This window comes from Lolium rigidum, chromosome 5 (genome assembly GCF_022539505.1).
Source record: "Lolium rigidum isolate FL_2022 chromosome 5, APGP_CSIRO_Lrig_0.1, whole genome shotgun sequence".
Lineage (NCBI taxonomy): Eukaryota > Viridiplantae > Streptophyta > Magnoliopsida > Poales > Poaceae > Lolium > Lolium rigidum.
In genome coordinates this window covers 94,165,730-94,187,952 of record NC_061512.1, presented here as the reverse complement: position 1 = coordinate 94,187,952, position 22,223 = coordinate 94,165,730, and the positions used below count along the sequence as shown (strand labels likewise).

The following is a 22,223-nucleotide window of genomic DNA, read 5'->3' as shown; positions in this document are numbered from 1 at the left end:
TGGAGAGTAACTCCGTAGTTCATATTAAGTAACCTCTAGAGTGCATAATAGACAAGAGTAACATCTACATATTCAACTAGATTACAAAGCTCATGATCACATAAAGATCACATGGGAGAGAGAGATGAACCACATAGCTACCGGTAGAGCCCTCGGCCTTCGGGGAGAACTACTCCCTCCTCATCATGGGAGACAGCGATGGCGATGAAGATGGCGGTGGTGTCGATGGAGATGACTCCGGGGGCAATTCCCCGTCCCGGCGGCATGCCGGAACAGAGAATTCTGTCCCCCGAAACGGAGTTTCGCGATGGCGGCGGCCCTGGAGTCTTTCTGGAGTTTCATCAATTGGTGTCGATTTTTTAGGTCATGAGGGGTTAAATAGGCGAAGAGGCGGCGCGAGGGGGTGCCTGGGGGCCCACTCCATAGGGCGGCGCACCCCCCCTCTAGGCCGCGCCAGCCTATGGTTTGGAGGGCCTGGGCCTCCTCTCCGACTCCCCTTCGGTGTTCTGGTCCTTCTCGGTGAAATAGGATGTTTGGCTTCTGTTTCGTCGAATTCCGAGAATATTGCCCGAACAGCCTTTCTGGAACCAAAAACAGCAGAAAACAGGAACTGACACTTCGGCATCTTGTTAATAGGTTAGTTTCGGAAAATGCATAAAACCATTATAAAGTGTGAGCAAAACATGTAGGTATTGTCATAAAACTAGCATGGAACATCAGAAATTATAGATACGTTGGAGACGTATCAGTGGGCCAGGCTGGCTGCCGAGTTGCCCTGGCTCCAGTTCTTCTTCGTAGTCCGGCAGCAGCACCCGGTGGGCCAGGCTGGCTGCCGGGTTCTCCTGGGCTTCGGCTCTTTAGTCTGTCCGGCAGCAGCACCCGGTAGGCTGGGCTGGCTGCCGATATTTCCGGCAGCAGCACTCGGTGGGCTGGGCTGGCTGCCGAGCTGCCCGACAACGAAGCACTCGGCTCTCGCCGGCCGTGTGCTTGGTTTTTTCCGGGGCTTCGAATATCTTCTTCTTCTCGGCACTTCTTCCTCTCAGCATTTTTGGTGTGAAGATTATGTGTATATGTGGCTTTGAAAAGCTCTTCTTTAGAGACAAATGGTCAACACACCGTCACTAGTTGAGAACAACAATTGGAGGGGGGTCTAACATCACCTCGCATCCTTGTATCCCGACTGAAAAACCTTTCTCGCCGCCTTGCATTCTCATATGTGGACTAAAACCTGTGTATATACTTATAGATACCATTAGTACACACAATAGCACCGATATCATTGTTAACCAAAATAATGGCTAAGGGTAAAATACCCTTACAATAATGAAGATACATGATAGGCAGGAAAGGAAAAGGCAAAAAAAATCGAGAAAGGCACTTACAAATGGAAGGGTGTGAGCACCACTGAATGGCTCCACGTGGCAGGATGCAGGAACTTCACTCTTTTTGCTAAGGGAGGTAAAGCGGTGCACTAGTTTTTCCAATTCCTTCACAGAAAGATCTTTCGAAATCCTAGCAGCATCACCGACACCCGAGTAAAGCCAAAGAGGACTTCACGAGTCTGGAGGGGTTGCACGCGAATCCGCAAAAAATGCGCTATGATCTCCACACCCAACAATTCTTGCCCTTGTGTGTTTTGAAGAGCCTTGATCTGAGCAATAAGACACTCTGTAGCCGCCAATTCTTTGGGAGTAGCTTCAACGTTCCAAGATTTACGCCTCAAGATTTCTTGCGACATATCAAAGGGAGCAAGGCCATACTGCTGGGTGCCATTTGATTCATCCTTGACGTACATACATTTTTTGCGCCAGCCTTGGACCGGGTCGGTGAATTTTAGGTCAAAATACCCGGCTTCTGGCCGCACGCAGATGCAAACACCACCTACGTCGTAGATGGCATTTCTCAAGTTGTTGCGGCGGAGGAAAACATGCGTTTCCATACGCCCCAGTGGGGATGGACGCCAAGGAAACACTCGCAAAGTGTGATGAAAATGGAAATGTGGAGAATGGAATTGGGAGTCAGCTGGTACAACTAAATCCTATAGACGGAAAGGAGTCCCCGAAGGAACTCGTGAACTGGAACGGAGAGGCTGCGAATAAGGAAATCGGCGAAGATTACCTGGTAACCTTCGGGAGGATTGGGAATGGCTTCATCACCTGGGATCTGCATCGCCTCATCGTTCGTTAGTAAGCCCACCTTCTTCAGCCTGCGTTGATCCGCCGAGGTGAACTTGGATCTCTCCCATCCGGAGACCCTTTCCTTCTCCGATCAAGCGGAGGTACTGGCGGCGATGTTCTTAGTGCGTTTGGTCCGAGGAGGCATGGTGGCGCGGCGGCAACACGGCACGGTAGTGAGAGAGCTCGAAGCAGAGAGCGCGGATGGTGGTGAGAGCCAAAGCAATGGCAGAGGCAAACGATTCATGCAGCGGAGTGAAGAAGGGGAAATGAGATCCATGCAATCCTTTTTACCTAGAAGATGAAGCATTTGGACCGTTGGATCTGTGCGGAACAATCTAGGCCCTATGCATGGCAAGGGAGTAAAATTACTTTTACGGTTTAATTTGGAAATGGAGGAGTTACTGTGCGCGTGCCAGGAATTTTGGAGAACGTGCGAGCCCCACTTCGTGCGACGTGGGGGAAGAGCAGAACTTTTGGACCCACACAACAGTGGTCCACCAGCAGTCGTGGTTTCCCAAGGCGACAACACATGGTCTTCGTCAGCATCGACGTCACAGACAAGAAAATTTCGAGTTAACAAGACAATACACGATGAGAAGTATAAAATCTGGAGCCTATGCCCAGCTGATAAGACGAGGCAAATGATGAAAAAATATAGAGTTGATTAACACCAAAGTTGAGCCTACACCAAAGTGCAAACACTCGGCTGTACCCTCGGGGGCTACTCCCATCGGGAGCGCTGGTCACGCACCCGATGAAAAATGATAATAAAGAAAGCAAGATAGCAAGACAATATAGAATGGAATCGAAGAATTTCGGTCGTGGACATATATTTTCAAGTTTCGCAAAACTCGTCATGTACTCCCATCGGGAGTCAAGATATTATTTGGTGAAATACATCAACCCGAAGAAATGGAGTATTCCATCAGCTGAACAAAGGCACTCGACAATATATTCTTAGAGCGCGTTCGTTGCGATAAAAATTCTAAATGCAGTGACTTACAAAAGGGTCAGGAAGGTAAGACCCCAGGACATGTCTTGTGTGGCGTGGTATCGCACCTGAATGCGCTCTCCCACTTTATCCACATGAACAAATGTGAAGAAAATCCCAGCGGACGAGTTGAATACTCGATAAAATAGCTGGAATTCAGTTTTCGGCAAATCCTAAAGCGGCACGTACCGAGTTACACCAGTATCCCAGGTTCGAGTCCAGGGACTCGAATTTGAAGTAAGTTTATGCGGATTTGCCACAAGAGCAACTAACTGGTACCTGATTCGTTAGATGAAGCAGCCTCATTTACCATCATCCATGTACAATATAGATATTAAGTAAAGATTGTGCGTAATTCAAAAGTATTGTCGAACGGATGAAAGATGGAGATTTTGCTCGACTCTATGACTCGAGTAAAATCTCCGGGGCTACTGACATAGGTATGCCTAAGTGACATGTCGCATGAATACTCCTAATTCATAATTCACGAAGAAGGCCCATGGACTCGAAAATTTGGAGGCCCAGAAGATTGTAGATGTTCGGATTAGGAAAATAGAGTTATTATAGGGAACTTGTATCAATATAGGGAAAGGCCCAGCGCGGCCCGATAATCTGTACTTGTACGAGACGGAAAACCCTCGGCTTCACCTCCTATATAAAGGGGAAGCTGAGATCAAAATAATCATCGAATCATTGCAAACCCTAGCCACCGTGTTTTGTTGAGTTGGACGCCTTTGTTCGCCTGACAACCTTCGAGATATACTTGACCTCTACTTTCTACGAAACCCTAAGTCTACAATCTGTAGGCATTGACGAGTCGATACCTCGCGAGTCGTTGACTTTCTTGGAAGCTTCGTTCAGGGCTACCCTCGTCATCTCAAATTCTTGCCTTTGGAGGGAAACCTCAGATCTGTGGGATCGGACGATGGAGGTGCTTTTACGTCTTTCTCCTTGTTGAGGGCATCGTTTTGGAGTTGGCTTCGGCTTGGGGACTAGAGGATGGATGATTGCTGAGATGGCTCGCTCAGGGCGCTACGAGCAATTTGGCAACGATGATGCATCAAGCAGAGCTTGGGTCGCGTCTTGGGATTCGAAGTCAGTTACTGCCGTGTTCAATGGGTCTTCTCGTGCTTCACTGTGTCGTTGTGGAGTCGAAGCTTCAGTGGAGTGTGCCCTTGCGGCAACGATGGTCGGCAACCGGTGTTGTGGCATCCGATTCTCTTGTGATGCTCAACGACCAAGTTGGAGCTATGTCTCGTTGGCGTGTGTGGCCGTTGTTGGCATTTCGCCGGATCAGCCGGAGGATGAGCCCAATATGATCGTATTTCATGCCGACATTGGTGGACTTGTATTGATTTTTGGCCGGTTTTTCCGCTAATAACTCGGCCAGCTTATTCTTTATCAATGAAAATAGCAATTCTTGACTTGTTTAAAAAAATTACTTTTTCTTTGAATGATGTTATAACTTTTTTTAAATTACTGGGGTTATTTTTCTCTACTGGGCTATATATACCTAGGAGGGTTTGGGCAGAGTCATCCGGGTCAACCGACCTTGAGCCGCCCACTCACCCTCCAGTGTGACAAAACCTCCGCAGAGTCCGCGCCCCTTGTCTGTCAACCCTCGCCGGATTAAAACCCTAACGATGGCCGCCACCGCGGTAGCCCCCCTTGTCACCTTGGTGTTCTTCCTCCCCGTCCGCCTGCTCTCCCTCGCGTTCGGCCTCTGCATCCCCACCTTCCCATCCGCCGCCAGGGCTCACCGCGTCCGCTCCGCAGCGGCGGCGTTGACCATCGCGGCGCTTCTCACCGTCATATGCGCCGTACCCGATGCAGAATTCAGCTTCGCTTCCGAAGCCGAGGCCCTCCGGTCGGAGATCGGCGAGCTCAGGCTCAAGCTCGCGCGTTTGGGTGAGGCATTTTCGTGCTGTCACTAAATGCTGTCGTTCTCCCTGCTCGGGCTTCAGTGTCATTTCAGAATAGAAGGAAGTTTAAAATGGCTTGTCTCTTATACACACTGTTGCCCTGTACAAATATGAGAGCTTGGAGAATTTTATTATAAAGATAGTCCATGCATTTGGAACAAACCACATGATAAGAAAGACATGTACAGTAGTACATGTTTACACCACTGGATTTCGGAAGTTCGTGTTTAAATTGGTTTTCAAACCATGCAATTATATTTCTGGTTCTAATTCCTAGGAAGTCTCCTAGCAAGTAGATTTCCTGATGAATCGTGAAGCAAAACAATATGGCAATATGTCAACCGAGATATCTTTTTCAGTTTATAGTTCTGATTATTATGTGTTCCACAATTTAATTGATTATGCTTTATGGTGCAAAAGAAAATTCAACCTAATTTTTGGTTTGTCACCCTCTCAAATCTATATAGTGGTTTACAAATTGTGCATCTTTAGGCCTTTTATCTTTTAATTTCTACCCCGAGAGTACAATTCACAAGCTTCAAGCTGTACTAAAAACGATAATTTATTTACACCTGAACTCTTTTACTAATTAATCCAGTGGTCTTTGTGCATTCTCATTGATTAATGTACTATCCTCAATCTTTACAAATTTACGTATCACAGAATCTATTTTGGAGACAAACACAAAGAACTTGAGGAGTAAACCTTTCAGTTTGGAAGGAGACAACAAACTCATTGAAGCAATGGAGCATGACACCCAGATTCTAATGAATCAAGAAGAGAGTTCCGAGGTATGTAGATCGACCAGAGCTGTTGAATTAGTGTGCAATTGCAACCACGTAGACAGTGTCACTTTAAAAAATGAACATTACATGTGCAGTTATATTTTATGAAAATTCATTTTATTTAGTGTGTAAGTTAGATAATAGATATACCATGTTTCCTTGTTGTATCTCTACCTATGTAACACAAACTATGTATCCTCTATCTGTCAATAAAGAGAACTTTGTGTTCTTGTTTTATTAGATCTTGGATTATATCTTGTGTGTTAAGAGTTTTGGACTGAACTCTTGACAACCCTGCCCCTAGGGAGATATCTAGCACAACATATTGAAGTGGTTCCTTCAACATTTGTGTTGTCCATACTGTAGCAGCAAGGTGGATTTGTTCCTCCACAACCTTATGCTGCTTCAGGTGGTATCAGCGCCCTGCTGATTGTTCCAGCTGTTGGTTCCCTCATTGAGAGCGAGCTGCAGCAAGCAGTGGAGGAATTGGGATAGAGAATGGATGCTACAGAACAGCAAATCCAAGAGCTGCGTGAAGATCTCAACCGGAGATTTGATCAGCTGGTCGAAATGTTAAGAAAGGGTGTTCCTCCTGCTCCAATGATGAAGAATCATCAAAGATGACGAAGATGTTCGGCGTTGGAGAAGGGGAGGTCGTCTTGAAGTAAAAACACCTCATCAACATGTTGTTCAGCGTACTTTGAGGAGGTCAATGTATGCTGAAACTTCTAAAGGCAACGAATATGATGGGGGCCTTGAAGAATCATTTGAGAAGGATTTTTTGCCTGCAGATTGTGATTCCTATTTATCCAGTTTCAAAATTGTTCTCAGGGAAATAGGATCGTTTCAGATTCTAAGGCTATAAGTGAGGTGCAACTTTGCTAAAACTGAGTATCAACAAGTTGCAAGTTGCAAGGCACAGCAATGGTCTCAATGACGCTATCCAGGATCGTTTGATGATACAAAAAATTTGATCCATTGGTCAAGCACAAACTCTAGCGTTAAAAGCCGAGAGGTTGATAAGGACGAGAAAGAAAACTAAGAATCCATATCCTTATAGAATGTTGTCAGAATCGTGATTTTTAATCGGACCGGAACCTCTATGGTAGGATCGCAAACCGTAGGATCTTAACTTTTAGAATCGTAAAATCTTAGATTCTACTTAGCAGAATCGTTGAATCGTTTCACTCAGTTTGGGTCGTAAAGTCGTATAATTGGATAGTAGAATCATGATTCTGACAACTATGCTTATACAGAAGGCTCATCCAGGACTCTTGAGCACTTACTGTGATGTTTTTGTGTTCATATAGAAATACTTGCAATGGGATGATAACTTTTCTTGTTTCTGGAATATTCTTGGCAAATGATGTGTGCAGTTAACTTGCATGATTTTCTTGCATGCACTAATGTCCACACTCTCCGTGTACAGAAATTCCAAAGCAAATTCTACTCCGAAAGAAACATTTATATGATGGAAGATGAGGTACATCTCTCTCTCTCTCTCTCTGGTTTAAAAATTGATAGGAACTGGGAGATGTGTATGTTCCCAGTACCCACATGAAGGTGGTTCTTACGGATAAAATAGTATACTAAAGATAATTATGTATGCGTCTGTTCCGCTGGCCATTTTTGAAAGCTGGCTAAGATCATATACACATTTTCAGTACAATGTTTTTATACTAATAGAATGCATAAGGCAGCTGCAGTGAACTTACGTAGGAAAACTGTTTATTCAACTCATTGCATGTATGCTTTACAGTTGCAAATCCTGCAGCAAGAGGTCAGAAAGATAAACGACATTGCATACAGCATAGAATCACTGGCAATTGATGCCGAGAAAAGGGTAGAGTTCCTGGGATCAGAAGTGAAAAAGGTATGCCCTGACTGATGTTCTTGTGTATACCACTTCTAGGTTATATTTTGCCACTCATGCTTCCTGATGCATATATTATAACACCCACATCAATGCTATTACTTAAATTTGGAGTGTCTATTTGTAGCTGTAAGAACTACTTAGGTAACTACATAACTTGTTTTCACAAACTCTGTTACCTGTTTTTTTCATATTGTTAAATGAGAGATTAAGAATTATACATGACATTACAAGGAAAATATATATACAAACAATTCAAACTGGGGCTAGCATTGGCAGGAAATCGTAGTTAGCCCCTTCCCACCTGTGCATCACACCAGTCTGTTGCCTCCACCTTGACATTTCAACAGTCACTGCTGTCTAAGACCGCCACTGCCACATCTCACATTTACCTAGAGCCAGTTGTTATGGAAGGGAGTGAGAGGAAACGTGCAAATGGTATTCGTTAGTTAGACGATCATGGTTATTACTTGAAGAGCAAAATAAATTGTGTGGTTGGGTTACTTGGGCTGCGCTACCTTCTCTAATAGTTTATCTACAGAACTAGATTAGAGTGTATTCAGTGAACTGATATACATTTATCCACATGTTCGATCACCTCAGTATTTATGTATGTTACTAGACCTGTTGATAAACGACCAAATGACCACGTTTATTTTGCTATTTTTCAAATCAGATTGACAATATAATTGCAGAGCAATGGATCCAAATTCGGCAATTTGAACAAGCATTTGTGTTAACTAAGGTATTCATGATTTGTTTTCTTTTGCTGGACATAATTTGCAAAACTGTTCATTTGTTGAGTGAAAATAATGCAGACGATGACTTCACAAGTTTATGCAAGGAGGTTATCTGAGAATCCCTACAAGTTGCCATCAAAAGAGATTCTCAAGGTACTTACGCAGTTTGTATAAAATAGTGTTATTATAATGGATGATTGCATCCATTTGCACACAATAGCTGCTACATCGTCGAGCTCAACTCCAATTTACACGATTCATGAAAAAACTCCAATCTACATGCACAGTAGTGGTATGGAGTATTTAAATAACTTAGATGTGAACTGGTCTTTTGTTGAAGAATAAATTATATATTTTTCTGTCTTGAATCTTGTTGAGTTTCAAAAAGGGCGACGAGCACCGTGGACAGATACCCCCCCAAACAAAGCCCCAGACACCATAAGGGACATCAAGCCATGCGGCCAACAAAGCAAACAAACATGAGGCCAGGGACATGGCCAAGCATTACATTCGAGGACCCCTTTGCCACACTGAGACGGCTACACATGCTTGTCGAGCAGGCAAGATCTAGTGATACGATAGGCTCCACGGACAATACCATGTCAAGTGCTACACCAATTTCTCCCATGTCCATGAAGGCACCGGAAGCTCAGTTGGACCCTACAACACGTACTACAACAAGTTCTCCCACCAGGCACCAGAACCTCCATTGGACACTCGTACGTACTGCTTACATGACAAGGGCTCGAGCTAGAGCTCTACAACAATATGCCAATCTTTTCCTTGAGGCCTGTCCACTTCACGTGGCAAAGGACAATGGTATCCAATGGATGGTCACTTTCTTTGTTCAGGTGTGAAGGAACACACATGGGGAGAGTAAGGAGAAGCAAGTCCTCCATCCAGTACTTCTGGAAATACATGGGAACTATCGGACCCGACTGTGAGGCCATACGTCTTCAAGCCTACTTCGAATGCTTCAGGACACACACTTGGAACGACCTGTCATCAACAGAGGGTTTCCATGACTAGACCTCTTTTGGTTCAGAGGTCCAATCCATAGTATTTTTTTTCCTGTAGAGGCCTTTGTAGCATTAGTGGTACACAGAAGTCATGGGTGATTGGTCCGAGGCTACAGGCAAAACCTATTCCCAGGGTGTGATGGGCAGGTGTGACGACTGTGTGTACAGGGCCCGGGTACATATTCACCGTGGCATGCTGATCCGCAATTACTTGAGATTTCAACTTCATGCTCCCGAGTTGCAGAGATCAATCCAAACTGAAACAATCTTTCTGTATACGCTCCACCTTACAGCCTTGCTTCCCATTGTCATTGCCATTGTAGGCTTGTAGCACGTGTGTGGCCCAATCCATAATGGCCATGCAGACTTGACTTCATCCCCACCTTCCTCCAGTGTCTCACTGGCAGTCCCTCGTGAGTGCGACAAACACCTTTTTCTTTGTTTTGGAGCGGGGCGCGTACTATTACCACTACATACCATACCACCAGGCGTCTGGTCTTCATGCCGTGCCTTCCTCCGCAGCCAACTCGATGCCATCGTAACCAAGCCTAACCAACCTCCATGCTCACTGGTACTTCGATGTTACTATAGCTAGGTTCCCATGGGTCTTGAGTTTGGCAAGATGACTTTGGTTCACACATGAAAGTGCTTCGAAAGGCACCGGCTCCCAATAGTGAAATTCGCTGAAAGCACAGCTACGTACTGGCACTCAATCAAGTAGTAGGGTTGGCAACTTTGGTGACAATTTTTCCTTAGGTGCATGTCTCTGCAACACAAAACAAGGGTTACGCTTGTCATAGAACTTGACCAAAAATCTCACGACATGAGCTGATGATAGCCATGCAACACCTAAATGAAAGTCGGTACCATCCCGTTAATGATAGGTTTTGTTGTCCATATGCCAAGGGCTGGTAAGGTTTTACGCGTTCTATCGAACTAAACCACACGCTCCACCGAATTGTTCGGCAGTTCCCCACGCGTTACCCACCCATTTGCCACTTTGTTCTCAGCTATTCCGATTCCAGCAAACGGAGACCGGTAGGTCAAAGTCGTAGTCCTGCCCTTTAGTTTTGAAGCAGGGTGAGACAACTAGCCTCTTTTGCTTCTGCCTAGCTCCCAGAAAACAGCGTTCACCTGCATGTGTTAAGCATATAGCTACCGTTCCTTCTGAGCCAAATAGTGGTAGAACCTGGTGAACTGGGCCTACGACTAAACATTGATTCTCTCCTAACCACTCTTAAATGTAGTAATACACGGAATTGGACCAAAACTACAAGCAAGGGGATCGACTCTTCCCATTTTCCTTCGATTCATTGCTAAACTCCGCCTATGTTGTCTCAACATAGCCGGTCCCAAGCCCGGGTGAAGGAGGAGGGTTGTGATAGGCGTGGCGAGCCAACGTGAAAAACCCAGCCACTCTTATGGAGATGAAACCCAAAGGAACCTCGTTGGGTCGTAACCCTCTTAGCGACGCGCCACATCGGAACCCGGGTGTGGTGTCAAATGGGCAAGGGCCGGGCCGTCACCCCCTTGGTGGCGCGCCGTATCTTGATCTGGATACGGTGATAAGTGAGCAAGGGTCGGGTCGCCGCATCATTAGTGGCGCGCCGCACCGACGCCCGGTGTAGTGAAAAATGAGCAAGGGTCTCCGCATTTGACTCGACGAGTGCGGAGGGTAAGGAAGTTAGCCGAGCCTAGGAGGATACGCTTAGGTAGCTGGAACGTAGGGTCCCTGACGGGTAAGTTACGGGAGTTAGTTGATACGGCGGTGAGGAGGCGTGTTGATGTCCTATGTGTCCAAGAGACCAAATAGAAGAGACAAAAGGCGAAGGAGGTGGAGGATACCGGTTTCAAGTTGTGGTACACGGGGACAACATCAAACAAAAATGGAGTAGGCATGTTGGTCAATAAGAGCCTCAGGGATGGAGTTGTGGACGTCAAGAGGCAAGGGGACCGAATGATCCTTGTCAAGCTGGTTGTTGGGGACTTAGTCCTCAATGTTATCAACGCGTATGCCCCACAAGTAGGCCACAATGAGAGCACCAAGAGGGAGTTCGGGAAGGCTCTAGAGGACTTGGTTAGGAGGGTACCTATTGGTGAGAAGCTCTTCATAGGAGGAGACCTCAATGGCCATGTGGGTACATCTAACACAGGTTTTGAAAGGGTGCATGGGGGCTTTGGCTATGGCATCAGGAACCAAGAAGGAGAAGACGTCGTGAGCTTCGCTCTAGCCTATGACATGGTCGTAGCTAACACCCTCTTTAGAAAGAGAGAATCCCATCTAGTGACGTTCAGTAGTGGTCTACACTCTAGCCAGATTGATTTTGTCCTCTATAGAAGAGAAGACAGACGCGCCTGCATTGATTGTAAGGCGATACCTGGAGAGAGTGTTGTCTCTCAACATAAGCTGGTGGTTGCTGACTTTAGCTTTAGGATCCGTGTCCAGCGGGGTAAGCGCGCCAAAGTCGCTAGAACGAAGTGGTGGAAGCTCAAGGGTGAGGCATCCAAGCTTTCAGGGAGAGGGTTATTAAGGAGGACTCTTGGGAGGAAGGAGGCGATGCAAACATGATGTGGACGAGTATGGCGACCTGCTTGCGGAAGGTTGCTGTAGAGGAGTTTGGGGTGACTAAGGGAAGTAGAAGGGAAGCTAAGGATACCTGGTGGTGGAACAATGAGGTCCAGAAGGTTATTAGGGAGAAGGACTGTTTCAGATGCCTATATTTGGACAGGAGCGCAGCTAACATGGAGAAGTACAAGGTGGCGAAGAAGGCTGCAAAGCGGGCGGTGAGTGAAGCAAGGGGTCGGGCGTATGAGGACCTCTACCAACGTTTAAACACGAAGGAAGGCGAAAGGGACATCTATAAGATGGCCAAGTTTAGGGAGAGGAAGACAAGGGATGGCAACGAAGTCAAATGCATCAAGGACAGAGAGGATCAGCTTCTCGTGAAGGATGAGGCGATCAAGCGTAGATGGCGGGAGTACTTTGACAACCTTTACAATGGAGAGGTTGAGAGCTCTACCATTGAGCTAGACGACTCCTTTGATGATACCAGTATGTGCTTTGTGCGACGTATCCAGGAGTCTGAGGTTAAGGAGGCGTTAAGGAGGATGAAAGGAGGCAAGGCAATGGGTCTTGATGGTATCCCCATCGAGGCGTGGAGAGGCCTTGGAGACATAGCGATAGTATGGCTAACTAAGCTTTTCAACCTCATTTTTCGGTCAAACAAGATGCCCGAAGAATGGAGGCGGAGTATTTTAGTACCAATCTTCAAGAACAAGGGGGATGTTCAAAGTTGTACTAATTACCGTGGAATCAAGCTGATGAGCCATACTATGAAGCTATGGGAGAGTCATTGAGCACCGCTTAAGAAGGTTGACAAGCGTGACCAAAAACCAATTTGGTTTCTTGCCTGGGAGGTCTACCATGGAAGCCATCTTCTTGGTACGACAGTTGATGGAGAGATACAGGGAGCAAAAGAAGGACCTTCATATGGTGTTCATTGATTTGGAAAAGGCCTATGATAAGATACCTCGGAATGTCATGTGGTGGGCCTTGGAGAAACACAAAGTCCCAATAAAGTACATTACCCTCATCAAGGATATGTATGATAATGTTGTGACAAGTGTTCGAACAAGTGATGGCGACACTGATGACTTTCCAATTAGAATAGGGCTACACCAAGGGTTAGCTTTGAGCCCTTATCTTTTTGATTTGGTGATGGATGAGGTCACAAGGGATATACAAGGAGATATCTCATGGTGTATGCTCTTTGCGGATGATGTGGTGCTAGTTGATGATAGCCGAACGGGGGTTAATAGAAAGTTAGAGTTGTGGAGGCGAACTCTAGAATCGAAAGGTTTTAGGCTTAGTAGAACTAAAACTGAATACATGAGGTGCAGTTTCAGTTCTACTAGGCACAAGGAGGGAGAGGTTAGCCTTGATGGGCAAGTGGTACCAAAGAGAGACACTTTTGGATATTTGGGGTCTATGTTGCAGAAGGATGGCGATATCGATGAAGATGTGGGCCACTGAATCAAGGCTGGTTGGATGAAGTGGCGCCAAGCTTCTGGTGTACTCTGTGACAAGAGAGTGCCACAAAAGCTAAAAGGCAGGTTTTATAGGACAGCTATCCGACCTGCGATGTTGTATGGCGCGGAGTGTTGGCCAACGAAGAGACGGCATATCCAACAGTTAAGTGTAGCAGAAATGCGCAGGTTGAGATGGATATGTGGCCACATAAGAAAGGATCGGGTACGGAATGACGTTATACGGGAGAGAGTTGGGGTAGCACCGATTGAAGAGAAGCTGGTCCAACATCGTCTTAGATGGTTTGGACATATCCAACGGAGGCCTCCGGAAGCGCCAGTGCATAGCGGACGGATAAAACGTGCTGAGAATGTTAAGAGGGGTCGTGGTAGACCAAACTTGACATGGGAGGAGTCCGTTAAGAGAGACTTGAAGGTTTGGAATATCGACAAAGATTTAGCCATGGACAAGGGTGCGTGGAAGTTAGCTATCCACGTCCCGGAACTATGACTTGGCTTCGAGATCTTATGGGTTTCAACTCTAGCCTACCCCAACTTGTTTGGGACTGAAAGGCTTGGTAGTTGTTGTTGTTGTTGATCGAACCGGTGAGGCTCTCGGTTCAGGTTGTTACTGGTTGAACCGCTGGTTCACGGGTTCACTGTTTGTTTTTTTTAAGATATAAAATACTATATTTTTACTCTTAAATGTTGCAGTAAACAAATAAATATGTATGACACAATTATTTAAATATTAAAGTACTGTCTCCTTGAACTAAAACCACTGACACCTATTATGGATTAGAGGGAGTAGCAAAAATCACGCTAGCAATAGCAAAGCAATTTAAGTAAGCAATGCATGTAGAATTGTACATACAAGGATACACTGATACTGTCATACACAATGCATGCAGAATTGTACATATGAGGATACACTGATACTGTCATACACACACACACGCACACATGCAGCAACAAGGCAACCAACGGGGCAGCAAGCAGCAACAGGAAAAATTGCATAAACACATCCAGAACAGCTCGTAGTGTACATGAGATGCAGAAGTGCAGAACATTGGCGGCTGGCGAAGTGCAGCAGCTGGTGTCGGGACAGGTCCACAGGAGATGCCAAACAACTTGTCACATACAGGAGTTGTAGAACACCTCGTAGGAGTTGGGGCCACGCTGGACTAGCAACAGGAGGCGTCGGTGACAGGTGACCGCGATAATCAAGTGGCGGCCGGTGCCACGTGCAGCCGAGCTTCGTCTCGACCGGTGCCGGCGGGATTGAAGCGGCCATGGCGGCACCGTGTTGGTCTGTACTCGCTGTCACTGACGGTGGCGAGCGGGGCAGAATCTGGAGATTGGGGGAAAACTTAGAGGAACTCTCGTTTCCAGTTTTGCCCCTGTATTTTTCACAAAAAAAAATTCAAACAAGGGATGTTTCTAGGATAGAGAGCGAACTGTCTGGCTCACCCAAACCAGTCGGTTTGACCGGTTCGAGCGAAAACAAGTCGGTTTAACCGGGTTTTTCGGGTTTGGTGGCAGGGACGTCTAGTGCGCTTAACAGACCGGTCAGGTCTCCGGTTTCGGGTTTTTCTGCTTCAACTGGCTGTCCGGTCTGGTTTTTAAAACTATGAACACAAGTGGGTGATGAAAACCGAGAGATAGTACCTGCTTTCCCTTCACGAAAAGTCGCTATTATCAATTCAAGAGCAGAGCTCTTTATATGATATTTCATCCACACATGTGATTCGTTTAACGGAGAGAACGAGGTACGGCCTTGCCATACAACCATAAGTTTCTATTAAAAAATACACAAGGCTCCATTGAACCGATTGAAACTGTCTTCACATCCTTGAATTAAATAGAACTACTATAGGTTTCCGCTTGGTAGACGTCCAGTGCCAGCAGATGTCCCACATGTCCGAGCCCCTGACCCGCACTAGCCTGCTCTAGACTGGTCTCATGAAGCAATACAAGTCTTTCCAACGCACTAGTCCTCACTCATGCAGACCCCTGTAAACTTCACAAGAGGTCACCCATCCCAATAAAGGAGGCGAGCTTACGGAAAAGAAGATGCATCTTGTTTGTATGGGCAGTACTATTAACCCTTCTAACTCTTGCGCTAGGATGTCACAGTTTGTGAAGACAAGGAGATTGATAGATTATGAAAAAAGGGAGTTATGTGTTGTGTTATGTTGAGCCTTGGGCAGTTAATATGTGGCCTATAATAGAAATAAGGTAGGAGGTGGACTAGAAGTCCTATACTACGAAGTACATGCCCCACACGCTTCCATCGCTATCTAGAAATTTCTGGCAAACTGACGTGATAGTCTGAGAACTAGGGTTATAGGAGTACCAAGTTACCAGGCAACATGATGAGAGATAGACTCTAGAAAAAAGTGATGAGAGAGATCTAGAGAGAAAACCATATGCAACGGTGGAGCGTGAGATTAGAGTACGATGACACAAAAAGAAAATCAGAGATGGCAAGTAAAATAAAAGTGTGTTATGTGCTGCCAAATTGCTTTTAATTTGTCACATGAATTTGTTTTAACAAATATAATGACCCTGGTTTTCCCTTTGCTTTGTTATTATTAATCCAAATTCTTTTTTGCGTAAAATCTGTCAATGGAGTGCTCAAATTCAAATTCTTTGGTTGAATAATTGACTTGTAATGATGAGTATTCTTTTCAACTTGGTACTCTCTCCATTCCTCAATTTAGTCCATTTTAAGTTTAACTAAGACTAATGTTTGAGAATTTAGTATCTTTTTTATTAGTATTTTAAATAGTGGTGAAACCAAATTTGCATGGCTACAAATATGAAATCGTTTATATTTTACAATCAATCGTTGATTAATTAATTAGTTGCGTGACTCCACTCATCATAGTTTAAATTATGGCACAAAGGCCCCGCACACTTACAAAAATGTCGCATGAGTGAGGATGGGCAATTCCACAATTTGTCAATAAACATCGTGAGATTAGCACATTTACAAGTGTTCCATGCCTAGGTTTGTGTTAAGAGAACCCACTTGCATGTCACGCAAGATGCAGCCATGCATGGATCTTACTCGATAAAAGAGTTTAACGAACATTGACAATATAAATATACTAAATAAAATAGCCATCACATCCCTCCCACAATGTGAATTTCACAATAATCCTTGACTCTACACGTGTGTGGCATGTGCCATTTACTAGTATACTCTAATAGAGATCACACGTGTATTTAAGCATGTGGGGATTTAATACTTTATATTGAAGCAAGCATGGTTTTGTGGAAGACAAACTTAGTGTGTAGTTTTCTAGCTTTACGAAACTTTCTGTTTATGGGAAAATGATGCCTTTCAACAAGTTAATTGATGCACTGTAATATTTTAGCTAAAAAAATCTTGAATTGCGTCAAATAGTTACCAGGGCCATGTACAGCGATTCTACCTACCAAAATTAATGGACTGCCAGCATTCCATCTCAAAAATAAAATCCACCTATAATAAGAATCATATGTAGTTATGTACTTATATATCATGTCTTGACAAGACATTTTTCCTATTCTAATTTTTCTATGTTGTTTCTTGACGTTTCCATGTGCAGTATATCAGGAATGTTGATCTACACGGAATGTTTCATGCCGTGGCATTGCACTCAAGGATCTCTGTTTCTAATACTTATAAACATTGCAGAAATTTTGTCGAAGCAATGAACGGATGCTACCATAAGGTGCTAGTCGACTAGTTTTGCATTTCTGTGCAACTATATATGTGCTAGCTCCCCCCCATGTGCTTTGCTAACATTAATAAGCATGAGGCGCAAACTGCATGTGCTCAGTTGTGTGCATCAAAGATAGACAACATGCTGTTAAGATAGAACTTGTTAAAATTGTTGGATAACCTTGAACACCCTACTATGTCACTCGTATTGTATTCTAAGCTCATACAGTTACAGAACACTTAACTGTTGCTGTTCTAGTAGTAGTGCAGGGCTAGCAGTAACTAGTGTTCTATTGCAAAATAGTTTTGTGTCATGCTCTTTTTTGTCCGGGAATTGTGCCATGCTCTTTTTTTTTGTCCAGGAATTGTGCCATGCTTTCTGAAATACCTTTATTTTTTCTAGGCTTCCCGGTTCCACAAAGCGATACGGCACCAGTCCTCTGCTGATGTTGAGGGGCTTAATGTCTTCTTCTTGGGTGGATCCATCTCAAGATCATGCATTTCTTTTCCTTATAAGCAATTCAGGATTTCCATTTTATCAGCACAAAAATTTCACCATAAGGTGCCAGTTTCTTCCTTTACCTGAGTTATATATGTTGACCTTGCATGTTTTTTAAATGTTCTAAATCTATTTCTTAATTCATATCTTGGATGCGTTTTTGTTAATAGAATTGTTTCATTTCATCACTTGGTTAGCTGTATGCTTCCTGTTTTTTTCTCAGAATGTGAAGAAATGACGCATAGTAGCATTCAGTCACGAAAACAAACCCATGAAACAACAGTGATGCAGCATATGCATAATAAGTTAATAAAAGGAATTGCAATGAACCATTCAGCTGCCCAGCTTATGTTACTCTAGTGTGTAATCGTTGTTATTTCGTCGTTTGGATATTTCACCATAAATCGTTGTTATTTCGTCGTTTGTAATCTTCATGCCTAGTTATTTATTCTTAGTCGTGGACGGACTTAAAGATTGAAGGTAAACCTGTGGTCTTGCTCCTTAGTTCCTCGGAGGTGGCATCATGGGCAACCAGTGAAGTGGCGTTGTGATCTGGAGGTTTACCCATAACTATTCGCTGCTTTCCTCTGTGGATCCATGAAGATAGAGTTGAGGTGGTGGTGTTCCAGGGAGGAACAGGAGGAGATCCCTTCAGATATAGATGCAAGTGGGTCACCATTAGGGTACCCTCTACCCTTTTTAGTTCAAAAAATAAACTAACTTTTTTAATGAGATCCCTTCCTAAAGTTTTTCCTTGCTCGGTCTCCTCACGGTACCATGTGCTGGATCCGTGGTGGTCGAAGTGTTCATCGGTGCCTGGTAGTGCTTCCTCACCTTCTTCTCCCGAAGTTTTTCCTTGCTCGGTCTCCTCACGGTACCATGTGCTGGATTTGTGGTAGTCGAAGGGTTCATCGGTGCAAGGGAATCCCTACGGGAGCCGTATCGATCTAGAGCACTTCGCCTAGTTTCGATCATGTATACCTCTTGAGTTCCCCATCCAACTCGCCGGGTTCATCCTTGTGAACACATTTGTACATTGTTCCGATATGATCCTTCCTACTTATAAAGATTGTAGTTGGTGGTGGCTTCACCCTCAACTTTTACTTCTATAATATAATGTGGGACCCGCAAGGCCACTACCTACCGAAGACACAAGTAGACAAAAGCAATCATCCTCACACATGGGATCACCACCTCATGCAAAAGACATCCAAAAAACCAAATGCATTATTTAATTCATAGCAAAAGTCACCAAATAAAACTAATACGCTTACTCTTACTGGGACCAACATTTTTTGCAATCTGCACAAATAAAAAAATGAGGGACGCCACTCCAACTCAAAGCCTTGCTCTAGGTTTTAGCTTCCTCCATCGGACCAACGCTCCTTGATCTGTATCGTGGCATGCATGACCGAGAAATTTTACTTACTATAACACAATGAAAGACCCCTTCTTCCTACCATATTTCTTCCTCGATCATTGTCCTCATGCCGCATCTCCTCCATATTGCCGAACATGCATTTCAAAGTTCAAAACTATGTCTTTTTCAAGCTTAAGGGCTGTTTTAGTTTCTCTGACATCCTTGTCTTTTCGCTCTCATTTGATCAGTAGAATCACACATAACGTTCACAGGACACCAAGGCTCTTCTGACAATCCCATACCATGGCCATAACTCCTTGCCCTTTTAGGTATTTTTTTCTATCAATGCACGGGCTCAAAGGCAGGAGTAGGACTGTTACCCGCACAATGGCCTGGGTAAAAGTCGCCCCCCCCCCTAGCATCTGGGACCAAGTTGTTACTTATCAAACACAGTACGTTCGCGAGGCTGCCTAAAGATATTTATCTCTCGACAGAAGTTTCAGTTACGCTCACATCTCATAGTTTGTAATGCACTCTGGTTTCCAAATTCAAGTCATTCTTGAATGAATTTCTTCAAACAATATGGAGGCCTCGTATTGTGCAGAAATTATACGTACGTTGGTAAATTATACAATTTTCGTGTACTATTGACTTTGGAAGGAATACATCTGGAATACGTTTATATTCAGTTCATCAGTTGTAGCTCTACAATTTCAGGTTACGAGCTAGATATTGAGCTACATATTCGTGTGATGTAATTGACTAATTACACAACATAAGACTCCGTCATATGATCCGGAAACTCATTCGCCATATTTATATTTGTAGGTCCAAGTGTATGTCGAAGGTGCAATGCGATCCAACAGATATAGTAGAAGTTTAGCAAGTGAGCTGATCACATCCTGGTTGGTAAGTATTTTGCATCCATCATGATTGTTGTTGTTATCTGTTGAACCATGATAAGAGTCTGATCAAACTGCAGGCTTATCTCGTCGTTATATCTCCAATCTGGATTTCATGGATCCTTTTTTCGTCGCGATTTTGCTAAAAAATGTGAACAACTTTCTGGAGTTGCGCAGTTTTGTCTCTCTGCGGTTACCTTTGATGAATATAGAATAGTTAAAAAAATCATCCAAACATGAAATATAGGATGTATTTATAGGCTGCATTTGTGTTTATCGGGTTATTACAGTGAAACCACTAAACTTGTCATCGGTTGTCCGTTCTTTTCTAAATCGTGTCATCAATCCTGTACAGCTGTCGCTAGGCCTGCGTTAAAATTCGCAGACCAATGGCGTCTTAAATGCATCACTAATAAAGCAATAATATCTGGATCTGCGTCTCAGTTGGGGTCGCAAAAATACAGCAACTGTTTTTCCAGTTCGGAGCAAAAACAAAACTAGAGCATCATGTAAATAAAAAACTGTCAAATACATCAAATTGAGCAAAAAATAAATAAAAGGGGCTCGAGCAGGTGATGTATATGCAAAAAATAGCCAAAGGTTTTTTTACAACATGATGTATAATTTGCAACAGGTGATGCAAATTGCATCACCTGGGGGTGCTGTGTCGCAAATCAATGGTCACACGAGCTCCAATCGCCTGTCGTATTTCAGCCCCCACCCGCGCTACTTCGACCCCTCCGTCACCGGCCGAATCCTGGCCATGGATGGTGCCTTCAACCACTCCCAAGACCCATCTGTCCCAGCTGTCACTCCCACCGCTACCGCCGCCTAGTTCCTGTCAAAATCAAGTGCAACCGCAACTGCAAACCGTAGCGCCCTCTTCCGCTGGCAGGTTTTTGCGGCGCTACGCACGAGCAATGTGCCGAACTTCGTCGCTGTGGCGCCGCTGACATGAAGGACCCAACAACCCATAGCGAAGCCCAAGGTGGTCGGTTCGAAGAGGCCAGCGTCAGCGACATGCACGTCTGCCCCCGCAAGATCAAGAAGAAGGCCGCAGGTGGCCGTGGAAAGCATCTATTTGACGCCTTCCATGCTAGTAGTGGGATGGGAGCTTTCATGAGTGAATACATGGGTGCTTCCATGGGTGGTGGCATTCCTTCCAACAACACCTATGTCGAGGATGATGACAATGGAGGAGAAACACCAAAAGAAGATGGTAGCAATGGAGGCAATGAAGGAAGAATCGTCATTGAGCCATGAGTGGCTTTTCTATTGTCAATGTGTGTTTGTTGAACTATGTTGTTTGTCTATATGCTTGTCAAACTTCGCGTATATTTGTGTCTATGTTGAACTATGCTATGCTTGTCGAACTATGCTATGCTTAAATTTGATGATTTGCGTGTGATGAACAAACTAAAATCTAAATCCATATGTTATTTATCATATGTGTGACATTTGGTTCATCATATTCATCATATATGTTTGCAATTGTGAAATATAGAACACTAAGGGCGTATTTTACATCATCTGGAATAGCAGAAAATTTTCAGGCAATGTAAAAATTGAAAAAAAACTAAAAACACGTGCTATATAATTTCTTTTGGTGATGTAGAGTACATCACCTATCGCAACGAAGATCGAAGGATGAGTTCTTCTTCTCCGGATCCCTTATGTTCTGTTCGTGAGGTTGATTGCGGCTACTGTGTGATGAGGACATCTCATCTATTGATACAACTGTTGTACCTACAGCCACACAAATACAAGGACCAATCACTCGAGCTCGTGCCAAACAACTTAACTATCAGGTACTTTCGTTTCTTAGAACTATTCCTCACATACATGAGAATATGATGCTGCCTAAATCAGATATGTTTGTTACTCTTAGGAATGATGGACCTACCATGAATGAGGAGGATAAGCATTGGAGCATGATCACACATGGAGGAGATGGCAGCAAGCATTTGAGGATTGAAGATGACGCCACAAGTGGACATTTCAGAACTTTGAAGCCACCATAAGAAGAGATGAAGACATGGACGAAATATAGAGTTTCACACTTCATAATTTCGTCCATAGCATAATATGGTGCTGCGTCACCTTTAGTTTTGGGCCAGGTCCATATCATTTTTCGCAGGAATTAAGTCAGCCACTTTTTAGAGTCCGTATTGAAGGGGGAAAGGCCTTCTAGGGTTTGGTTCGGCCACCATACGTATG

The 22,223-nt window shown here is 44.3% G+C and overlaps 1 protein-coding gene across 3 annotated transcripts; it reads left to right on the top strand.

The window, feature by feature from the left end:
* Positions 1-4,720: 4,720 nt before the first annotated feature.
* Positions 4,721-21,799, top strand: LOC124657713. 3 transcript variants are annotated; one of them, XM_047196228.1, is made up of 10 exons: positions 4,721-5,076; positions 5,754-5,881; positions 7,305-7,358; positions 7,635-7,748; positions 8,425-8,493; positions 8,567-8,641; positions 17,130-17,255; positions 17,649-17,807; positions 19,933-20,013; positions 21,622-21,799. In XM_047196228.1, exons 1-10 carry the CDS (start codon positions 4,812-4,814, stop codon positions 21,655-21,657), a joined length of 1,107 nt encoding a protein of 368 aa, XP_047052184.1. In that variant the 5' UTR covers positions 4,721-4,811; the 3' UTR covers positions 21,658-21,799. The 3 variants fall into 3 exon arrangements, with proteins under 3 accessions (XP_047052184.1, XP_047052183.1, XP_047052182.1); XM_047196227.1 differs by lacking the exon at positions 21,622-21,799 and adding an exon at positions 20,087-20,467 and having other exon boundaries at positions 7,650-7,748; XM_047196226.1 differs by lacking the exon at positions 21,622-21,799 and adding an exon at positions 20,087-20,467.
* Positions 21,800-22,223: the final 424 nt, after the last annotated feature.